Source organism: Oryctolagus cuniculus, chromosome 1 (assembly GCF_051225735.1).
Source record: "Oryctolagus cuniculus isolate XC-2025 breed Fujian yellow rabbit chromosome 1, ASM5122573v1, whole genome shotgun sequence".
NCBI lineage: Eukaryota > Metazoa > Chordata > Mammalia > Lagomorpha > Leporidae > Oryctolagus > Oryctolagus cuniculus.
This window is the reverse complement of record NC_142867.1, coordinates 232,302,855-232,312,811: the sequence shown is the minus strand read 5'-3', so window position 1 is coordinate 232,312,811 and position 9,957 is coordinate 232,302,855. Positions and strand designations below refer to the sequence as shown.

The 9,957-nt window shown below is 66.2% G+C and overlaps 2 protein-coding genes across 3 annotated transcripts; one reads left to right on the top strand and one right to left on the bottom strand.

Annotated features, from left to right (window-relative positions):
- Positions 1 to 1,956: 1,956 nt before the first annotated feature.
- Positions 1,957 to 6,764, top strand: SPOUT1 (SPOUT domain containing methyltransferase 1). Of its 2 annotated transcripts, none has more exons than XM_002723894.6 (12): positions 1,957 to 2,011; positions 2,592 to 2,634; positions 2,825 to 2,947; positions 3,187 to 3,346; positions 3,695 to 3,784; positions 3,870 to 3,919; positions 4,033 to 4,163; positions 4,881 to 4,953; positions 5,047 to 5,145; positions 5,479 to 5,581; positions 5,666 to 5,813; positions 6,097 to 6,764. In XM_002723894.6, the coding sequence occupies exons 1-12, from the start codon at positions 1,976 to 1,978 to the stop codon at positions 6,163 to 6,165; spliced, it is 1,125 nt and encodes a 374-aa protein (XP_002723940.1). In that variant the 5' UTR covers positions 1,957 to 1,975; the 3' UTR covers positions 6,166 to 6,764. The 2 variants fall into 2 exon arrangements, with proteins under 2 accessions (XP_002723940.1, XP_089177242.1); XM_089321116.1 differs by having other exon boundaries at positions 2,459 to 2,634; positions 2,809 to 2,947.
- Positions 6,237 to 8,436, bottom strand: ENDOG (endonuclease G). The gene is made up of 3 exons (XM_008252767.5): positions 7,720 to 8,436; positions 7,401 to 7,510; positions 6,237 to 6,575 (listed from the first exon to the last, which is right to left on the bottom strand). The coding sequence occupies exons 1-3, from the start codon at positions 8,224 to 8,226 to the stop codon at positions 6,293 to 6,295; spliced, it is 900 nt and encodes a 299-aa protein (XP_008250989.4). The 5' UTR covers positions 8,227 to 8,436; the 3' UTR covers positions 6,237 to 6,292.
- Positions 8,437 to 9,957: the final 1,521 nt, after the last annotated feature.

Here is a 9,957-nt window from a genome sequence, read left to right as displayed (position 1 = left end):
GTGGGTTTTGTTCCTGGCGTGCATGTGATGGGAACTGATAGGAGCAGGTGGTGTTGGGAAACTACCTGGGTGGGGGCGTTTGGCCCCTGTGGGAGTTCCCAGGCTCAGTGTCTGAGAGGCTCAGCAGTGAGCCCACAGGGGAGACCTGGCCGCAGACTTAAAAATAAGTTTACTTATGTGTATCTACTTGAAAGGTAGCGACAGGGAAGAGATATTCTATCCTCAGAAGGTGGCCCAAGAACTTGGGTTCACCCCAAATGTCTACAACAGCCGGGGCTGGGCCAGCTGAAGCCAGGAGCCCGGCACTCCATCCCGGTCTCACGTGGATGGCAGGGACCCAGGTGCTTGGGCCATCCTCTGCTGCCTCCCAGGCGCGTTAGAAGGAAACTGGATCCGAAGTAGCAGCTGGGACTTGAACCGGCGCTCTCACATGGGCTGGCAGCATTGCAAGTGGTGGCTCAACCCACCGTGCTACGCCAGCCCCGGGGCACCTGTTTTGTTTGGCCCTTTCAGAGTTGCATTCTGGGTAATAAAACCGTAATCCTGCATACAGCACTTTCCTGGGTTTCGCGAGTCGCTCACTGATGAGCCCGAGGGGGACGGGGTGCAGCGGCCAGGGAGCCCTAGCTGCCGGCGTCCAGGGAGGCAGCCTCGCGGGCCCCAGCCCTTCATCTGGATTCCGCATGGCTGGGTACTGTTGGGATGCGGTGAATTGTGCGACCCGGTTAGCGTCAGGATGGGTATTTGTCCTTTGGTTAAGACACCGGTTAGGAGCAGGGCTTTGGCACAGCAATTAAAATGCTACCCTTGAGTGTGGGGCAACAGATAGCCAAAGCGTATTTGTGTGTCTTGAAGACATTGGAAATACTCCAGAGTCTGGCATATGGACTTGGAATTTTACGTTGAAATATCAACTGTTACTAAATCTGTTTTAATTAGAAAAGTTTAAGGTGTTTTTACATTTTTTATAAAGGCGTATTTATTGGGGCCAGTGTTGTGGGGCAGGGGGTTAAGCCACTGCCTGTGGTGCCAGCATCCCAGATGGGCACTGGTTTGAGTCCTGGCTGCCCCAGCTCTCTGCTGTGGCCTGGGAAAGCAGTGGAGGATGGCTCAAGTGCTTGGGCCCCTGCACCTGCCTGGGAGACCTGGCAGAAGCTCCTGGCTCCTGGCTTCAGGTCAGCCCAGCTCCAGCTGTCGAGGCCATTTGGGGAGTGAACCCGCGGATGGAAGACCCCTCTCTGACCCTCCCTCTCTCTGTAGCACTACCTTTCAAATAAATAAATCGTAAAGGAAAGAAAGAAGCCAATCTGAAAAGGCTGCGTACTCTGCGGCTTCAACGAATATTCTGGAAAAGGCGAAGCTGTAGACAAGAACGATGAGTTGTTGCCAGGGCCTGGGAGGGAGCCCGGGGTCAGAGAGCAGACCTGTGCTGACACCCTGTGGACCACAGCCCGAGCCGGTGATGAATCGTGTTGTTCGTCAGCTGTCACCGTGTGGCAGCCGGAGCATGGCGTTAGCGGAGACCCTGTGCTGTCCGCTCGATTTTCCTTGAAGCTGAGACTGCTTAAAAAAAAGTGTTAATCCAAAGAGTAAACCAACACATCTTCACAAAAGAACTGGAGTGAAAGGTCTGTAGGGTCACTTCCAGCTGGAGCTCGCCCCGACGTGGAGGGTGGCTCCTGGGCCGTCGGGGGGTCCAGGACAACCCCAGACCCTGTCCGCGCGGGCACCCACCCGGCCCGGCCACTAGCTCCGCCCCTCCCGCGGAGCTCCCGCCGCAGCCCGGCCACGCCCCCGCGCTCGCCCTTCTCTCCGATTGGACCGCGCGGTGGAGGTGTGGCTGGAAGAGAAGGGGCTGATTGGTAGGGGCGTGTCCAGTGCGCCTCTCGCTTTTCTCTCCGATTGGACCGCGCGGTGGAGGTGTGGCCGGAAGAGGAGGACCTGACTGGCAGGGGCGTGTCCAGTGCGGCGGAACATGGCGGAGCGCGTGCGGAAGCGGCCGTGCGGCCCGGTGGGTGTCTGGCTGGGGGGACCCCGGCCCGGGGGGGCAGGCTTGCGGCGTGAGAGCGACGCGTGGAGGGGCCTGCGGCGGCGCCGGGCCGCCCCTCCCGCGCTCTGCTGCCCGCTGGTCCGGTGCCCGGAGCCGCGTGCTCGCAGGCCGGGGGAGCAGCAGAGGCTGGGGGCGCGGCGGTGCTGTGGCCGGGGCTGGAGGCGGGAAGCGGGCCCCTGCCTCGTGGGAATTCGCGCAGCCGTTTCTCGCTCGCTCACTGTGCGCCAGGCTGGCCCCAGGTGTTGGGGATCCGCCGGGTCCCGCCCTCCTGCCGCCTGGCTTCCTCGCAGCCTCACGCGCTTAATGCTTTTTGGTTTATTATTTTCGTGGACTGGAAATAATGCCCACAGCAGCCGGGCTGAGGCCAGGCCACAGCCAGGGGCCTGAAGCTCCATCCCGATCTCCCAGGTGGGCGGAGGAGCCACCCCCTGCTTGTCCCAGGGCGCACGTGAGCAGGACGCCCGCCGTGGCTCTCTGCAGAATGCGGGTCCCAGGCTTGCCCCAGCCTCACACTCCTAACCCACGCCCACCCCTGCTGCAGGGCGAACACGGCCGAGTGGAGTGGCGGAAATGGAAGCAGCAGAGTAAGTCAGGGCGGGGGTGGGGACAGAGCCCGCTCGCCTTTCCCCAGACCTCTCCACCGGCCCCTGGGGAAGGAAGCGGCCGTGTCCCCCCTGGGTCCCACCGGACCCCAGCCGGGGAGGCTCTGGTGCTCACCCAGGCCGACCCACGGAGCCTCCTCCCTCCTCCCAATCAAGATGTCCTCTCACCCAGAGAAAGAGGAGAAAAAGAAGTGGAAAGATCTGAAGATGGTGAAGAAGCTGGAGCGGCAGCGCGCCCAGGAGGCGGCGGCCAAGCAGCAGGAGGAGGAAGCAGCCACGCGCGCAGAGGACCGGGGTGAGCCGGGGACGCACACTGCGCATGCGCAGGACCTGCCCGGTCACTGCCGCGGGGGCACGGGCGCCCCGACCAGCTGCGTAACTTCTGCCCCGCCCAGAGGGGCCTTGCAGGCCACTCTGTCCACTTCTCCCCGGGCAGACTGAGGCCCCTGCTGCTCTCCCTGGGGCGCTACGGGGTGGGGTGCAGCGCGGGGAGCCGTGGCCCCAGGCTGACCAGGGGTACCGTCTCTTGGCCAGGACGGCCCTACACCCTGAGTGTGGCCCTGCCGGGCTCCATCCTGGACAACGCCCAGTCGCCAGAGCTCCGCACCTACCTGGCTGGCCAGATTGCCAGGGCCTGCGCCATCTTCTGCGTGGACGAGGTCGTGGTGTTCGATGAGGAGGGCCAGGATGCCAAGTGAGCGGCCACCCCGCGGGCAGGCGGCCCGGGGAGGAGCAGGGGCCCTGACGGCAGAGGTCAGATGCGGTGGGAGGCGCTCTTAAGGGGGCAGCCCTTAGGCTGAGAGAGGAGGAGACAGCCCTTCTGTGCCCTGGCTCACTCCCCAGAGGGCCACAGCAGCAGGGGCCGGGCCAGGCCGAAGCCAGGAGCCTGGGACTCCAGCCGGGTCTCCCACACGGACGGCGGGGCCCGAGCACTTGCGCCATCCTCCACTGCCTTCCCAGGGGCTTTAGCAGTGGGGCTCGACGTGGGGCGCAGCGTCACAGCGGCCGCTTCGCCCCACGCCGCGGCCTTCCTCCCCTCCAGGACCGTCGAGGGGGAGTTCAAGGGAGTGGGCAAGAAGGGGCAGGCATGCGTCCAGCTGGCCCGCATCCTCCAGTACCTGGAGTGTCCACAGTAAGACGGCGACTTCCCTGAGCGTGGGGAGGGGGCGGTGGGAGTGGCCGCCCCCGGAACCTCTGCCATCTGCCTTCCTGGCCAGGTACCTGAGGAAGGCATTCTTCCCCAAGCACCAGGATCTGCAGTTCGCAGGTACACCTGGCCCCCGCCTCCCACGCCCGCTCAGCCACTGGCTGGCCCACTGGGAGGCCGGCCTGAGCAGAGCCCGGACTTGACCCAGGGCACCGCCTGTCCCCCCGCCCCAGGGCTCCTGAACCCCCTGGACAGCCCCCACCACATGCGGCAGGACGAGGAGGCCGAGTTCCGTGAGGGCGTCGTGGTGGACCGGCCCACCCGGCCAGGCCACGGCTCCTTCGTCAACTGCGGCATGAAGAAGGTAGGCATGGTGGGGGCGTGGGCTCAGGCCCCGCCTGGGAGTTCCCCACAAAGGGGACTCGAGGAGGCCGGGAAAGATTGATCTGTGTATGGGGGAGACACAGAGGCAGCTCTGGCACCTCTGGTCACACCCCAGAGGGCGTGTCAGCGAGGCCTGGGCCAGGAGCCCCACCCGCTCTCCCACGTGGGTGCTGGGACCCAGGCCGCTGGGCCATCTGCTGCTGCCCTCCCGCCCCCGCACACAGGCAGCTGGTAGGTCAGTGAAGGCCGGTCCTCGGGCTCACCACTGACGCAGCCAGAAACAGGTCCCTGTCACCCAGCGGTCCTGGGGCACGAAGCCCCACCTGTTCACACGGTCGGGGAGGGTGCTCAGAACGGAGCAGAGATCAGCGCTCGCAGCTGGCAGGCGGCAGACCCTGGTGAAGGAGGAAGGGAAGGAAGTAGCAACAGTGGCTACCCTCCACGGCACTCACTCCCCGCCAGGCCAGGAGGGGCAGTGGCCGGCCCGGACACGGGGTACCAAGTGGGTTCCTCTGCCAGGCCCGAGTCCACCTCTCACAGACGAGTGGTCTGTGAGCAGGTCCGGCCCGTTTCATCCTGGGACGGTGCTAGGTTGACCTGGACCCCAGGGTCAGTCGCCAGCCCCTAGCAAGAGGCTGGAGAAGTGGCGACCCCTGCTGGTCGCAGGAGGCAACGCAGTCCTCTGGTTTCTCCCCAGGAGGTGAAGATAGACCGGAACCTGGAGCCGGGACTTCGGGTGACCGTGCAGCTAAGCCAGAAGCAGCTCCCAGGTACCTGGGACTTCCTGGCCCCGGGGGCTCCAACCCCCTCCTCCCAGCTCCCGGGCCCCCACCCGGCCCTCACAGCCTCTGTTTCTCTTCCAGAGTGCAAGACCTACCGTGGGAAGGTGGTGTCGGCGCAGGACCCTCGCACCAAAGCCGGCCTCTACTGGGGCTACACTGTCCGCCTGGCCTCCTGCCTCAGTAAGACAGGGGTCCTGCCAGCCTGTGCCCGGGCCTCAGGCTCCCTGGATGGGCCGCCCGGACCACCGCCCAGCACCTCCAGGGGGAGCATCATGATGGATTCATAGTGTCTGCTGTGGCGTTGGGAATGGGGACAGAGGGCCAGACACACATGGCTCTCGGGGCTCCTGCCCAGCCAAGCCCAGCCCTGGACTTCCCAGGAGGGCGGGAGGCCAGCGTGCGACTCCTGTCTCCGCCTGAGCTCCCCCTCCGCCCTCCCCCCAGCATACACACAGCCAAGAGGCTGTGGCTTGCGGGGAGCAGGAGCCCCCCCTGAGCCGGCCTCGCCCCCAGGTGCTGTGTTTGCCGAGGCCCCCTTCCAGGATGGCTACGACCTGACCATCGGGACGTCGGAGCGAGGCTCCGAGGTGGCCTCCGCCCAGCTGCCCAGCTTCCGGTAGGGGCTGCAGGGGTGGGGGGATGTGGGCGGGGAGTGCGCCACTGGGTGAACGCCCTCCGGTGACTTCTGCCTCGGTGCCAGGCATGCCCTCGTGGTGTTCGGCGGCCTCCAAGGGCTGGAAGCCGCGGTAGATGCCGACCCCAACCTGGAGGTGGCTGAACCCAGCGTCCTCTTTGACCTGTACGTCAACACCTGCCCCGGCCAGGGCAGCCGCACCATCCGCACCGAGGTGAGCCTGCATGCGTGCCGCCGCCGGCCAGGCTGTGTGGTGGGGGAGGGGGGGCTTAGCACCACAGGTCTGCCGCAGGGACAGCCTGGGAGTGCAGAGTGGGGGCCTGGGCGCTCCTGCTGGCCCGGTGAGCTGCCTGCCGCCTGCAGCCCTGGCAGCGCCCCCTCCCGGCCTCACACGCACCTGCCGCATCTGGAGTGGTGTGGACGGAGCAGGGGGCAGCCCGCCTGGCGGATCCGGTCCGACCTCCCGGGGCCCCGCCCACGCCACACTTGTCTTCCAGGAAGCCATACTCATCTCCCTGGCCGCCCTGCAGCCTGGGCTCGCCCGAGCTGGCGCCCAGCCCAGCTGAAGGCTCCGTTGGGTCCGGACAGTGGCGGGACAGCCGCGGGTCACCCGGCGTGCACACAGCTGGGACTCGTCTCCAAAAGCAGCCGCCTTTACTGTGCCCGCCCCAGCGCGGTCCCTCGGCCCCGCCCTCACTGGCCGCCGGCAGCGATGGCCTTGAGGCTGCCGGTCCGCGCCAGGATGTTGGGCACGAAGAGCAGCCCCGAGGCCCGCTCGATGCTCTCGATGGGCACCAGGAAGCGCTCCAGCGGCAGGGCCTCGTCCACGGGCGCGTTGGGCATCACGTAGGAGCGCAGCTCGATCTGCCCACCCGCCGCCTCCAGGATGAGCACCTTGAAGAAGTGCGTGGGCACCGCCACGTGGTTCTTGCCGATCACCTGGTACTTCACATAGGCCTTCCCGTCGGCCTCCGTCCTGCAGGACGGCCGGGGTCCTGGTTAGTGCCATGCCCACCTCCTCCAGGAAGCCACCCTGACCTGACCTCCAGCTTCTGCCCACCCGCAGGACATTGTGAGACTGCTGCCCCTGCCTGGCCCCTCCTGGGCAGGGCCCCTCGCCCTCTGGGTCAGGCAGAGCGGGAGGCAATAAATGCTGCTGGTGGAATCGGGCCTCTGAATGCTCGTCTGTCCTCGTGGGCATGCGGTCACTCTGGCTCCTCCCTAGAGGTCAGCAGTCAAGGACAGTGCCTGAACTCCCAGCCCCGGGCCCAGCACAGAGCAGGTGCCACGCTGTGGCACGCTCCCCCACTTCCGTGGCCCTGGGAGGCACCTGCTATTGAAAGCTTCCCAGTGGCCCAGGCCCTGGCTACGCACGTGCTGCCGCCGACCCACCCAGTCCCCCTGGTGACCGTGACGTCACAGGTCCCGTCCCCACTGAGGCCGCTTGTCCATGGTGCCAGGGGACTGGTGCTAAGGCGGGATTCCATCCCAAGTGCACAGGCTCCGCCGTCGGCTGCCAGCCGTGACCTCCGGCCTCGCGGTGCGTGCCCAGGGCAGCTCAGCACCCGGGGCTGGGAGGCTGCGCGGCGAGGCCGTGGGGGCTGTGGGCCTGCAGGGGCTTCAGCGTGGTGGCAGAGGGGACAGCAGAGGGGACAGTCCAGGGGGTGCCCGCGGGTCTGGCTAGGGAAGGGGCGTGCAGGGCCCTCGGCGGGGACACAGGACAGGCTCGCTGAGACCTCAGGGTGGACAAGTGCTGCCCCGGACCCCGGGCGAGCCTGGCCCGGCTGGCTGGGAAGCCCACCTGGGCAGGAAGAGCGGCCCGGTGCACACGTAGACGTTCTGGTAGGTGCGGGTCAGGCTGCGGGTGTACTTCTCCAGGTTGTTCCAGGCGTTCTGGTTGAGGTGGGGCACCTGGGAGGAGGGGGGCTCAGCTTCTCCCTGTCCCGGGGCCGCCCCAGGCCCTGGGGGGTGCGCGAGGGGAGAAGGAAGCCCAAGCTCCAGGCACAGGTGGCAGGGCTGCGAGGGAGGGGCCGGGCAGGCCGAGCGCGCCAGCTCGCCACGTGCCCCGCCTGGCCGGGGGTGCGGGACCCCAGCGCGCGCCGCTGCAGCCCCGGCCCTACCTGGGGCGCCACGTTGCTCAGGTAGAAGGTGTCGTCCATGGCCTTCTGGCTCCAGCGGTGGTTGGCGGCGGCGGCGAGGTGGCCGCGGTCGAAGCCGCTGCCGCGGTAGTCGGCGTTGGTGGCGCGGTGGTACGCGTGCACCGAGTCGTCCTCGCGGAAGTCGCACGAGCGCCGGTCGCCGGCGCCCCGCAGCCGCTCCGGCCGCAGCTGCTCCACCACCCAGAGCGCGCCGCGGGTGCGCGCGTCGTAGCACAGCACGTACGACTCGCGGCTCTTGAGCTGCGCCACCCCGGGCAGCCCGTACTTGGCCAGCTCGCCCGCCGCGCGGGCCCCCGCGCCCCCGGGTAGGGCGGGCAGCTCAGCCGCCGCGGCCACGGGCAGCACTGGCAGCCGGCCCAGCAGCCCGGGCGCCGGCCGCGCGTCCGCTCGCTGGCGCCGCCAGCTCTCGGCGACGGCGCCCAGCCCCGCGCCCAGCGTCAGGGTGAGAGCGGCCCGCAGCGTCCGCATGGCCGAGCTGGAGAGTGGTCAGCCGGGCGGGGCTCTTAGAGGAGCCGCTCCGCGGAGCCCGCCAGGGGCCGGGGCCGTGGAGGGCACGCCGTCCTCCCCTGCGCTCAGAAGCGCTCCCTAGGGCTCGGCACCCGGCACCCAGCACCCAGGGAAAGCAAGCCCGGCCTCAGGAGCGCGACCCCGCGCCCTTTCTTTGCCCCTTTAAGACGCGAGCAGGAGGGGGCGTGGCGCCATCGCTGCCGCTCCCCATTGGTCGCCACCGGGCCTGGCTCCGCCCCCGCCCCGGGGCCTGTGCGCGGGTGGGGGGGGGACCTGCTCTGCGCCTGCGCAGGGAGTTCGGCCGGCCAAGCTCTGGGCCGGTTCTCGCCGCGGCTCCTCGCGGAGGGACCGAGGACCCGAGCGTCCTCTTGACCACCACGGCGCGGGTCAGAGTCCGAGCGCGGGGCCGCGGTGCGTGCACCCGGGACCCACCCGAGGCCGGCGTTGGCCCTGCGCTGACCATCTCGACTGTGGAAAAACACGACTGTCACTGATATGGGCGCCTTGTCTTATGACGTCTGTGGGTGTCCAGTGTTTAGTTATAAATTGACCAAACATGACTGTGTGTTTTACGGGGTGCCACGTGATGTTTTGACAGTGGACACGGCGCGGGTGATTAGATCAAGCTGATTAGCATAGCCCTGGCCTCAAACACCAATTTTGGGGGACGAGCACATCCGGCGATTTCTCTCCTGGCGGTTTGGAACCGTCCCTTATCACTACCTTGGTCGCCACGTGCCCATCGCACCTCGGACACTTCTCCTCCCAGCTGCAGCTTCGCCCGGAGCCAACATCTGCCCGCTCCCCGCTCCCCGCCCAGGAGCCACCACGGTACCCTGCTTCTGCGAGGTCCATTGCTTGCGTCCGTCCGTGGCTGAGTTCAGGCAGTTTTTGTCTCTTTGGGCCTGCCTCACTTCCTGTGACCAGCGCGTTGGCACAGTGGGTTAAAGCCCCGGCTTGTGGCGCCGGCATCCCATATGGGCGCCGGTTTAAGTCCAGGCTGCTCCACTTCTGATCCAGCTCTCTGCTGTGGCCTGGGAAAGCAATGGAGGATGGCCAAGTCCTTGGGCCCCCGCACCCACGTAGGGGACCAGGAAGCTCCTGGCTCCAGATCAGCTCAGCTCCAGTCTTCGCAACCAATTGGGGAGTGAACCAGCAGATGGAAAGCCTGTCTCTGTCTAACTTTCAAATTAAAATAAACCTTTAAAAAACGTCCTTTTTTAAGACTGATCAGTATTCCGTTGTGCATATCAATTGCATTTTCTTTATCCACTCATGCACTGATGGACGTCTGGTTCCGCATTGTGGTCAAGCAGCACCATACCTCCCTGAACAGACTGCCATCTCCTCGCCATACTGGTTTCAGACCCCTGGGACACACACCCAGGAGTGCGACTGCTGGGTCCTCTGGAACCCATAAAGGCCCCTGTCTCCACATCCTCACCAATACCTACCTTCTGTTTGGTAACATTCTGACAGGTGAAGTTGATAAACCACACAAGGAGGGTCCCCCTCTCCTGGCTCCCAAATGCTCACAGCTGGGAACAGGGAGTTTAGGAGCCACCACCCCTGCCTGCCACGGAAGCTGGAGTCGGGTCCCAGAGCTGGGAATAACATTCCAATACGGAGCCCAGACATCCTGAACTGAGGTTCACGCCCACCCCGTCACCCTGGTTTGAATGTGCATTTCCT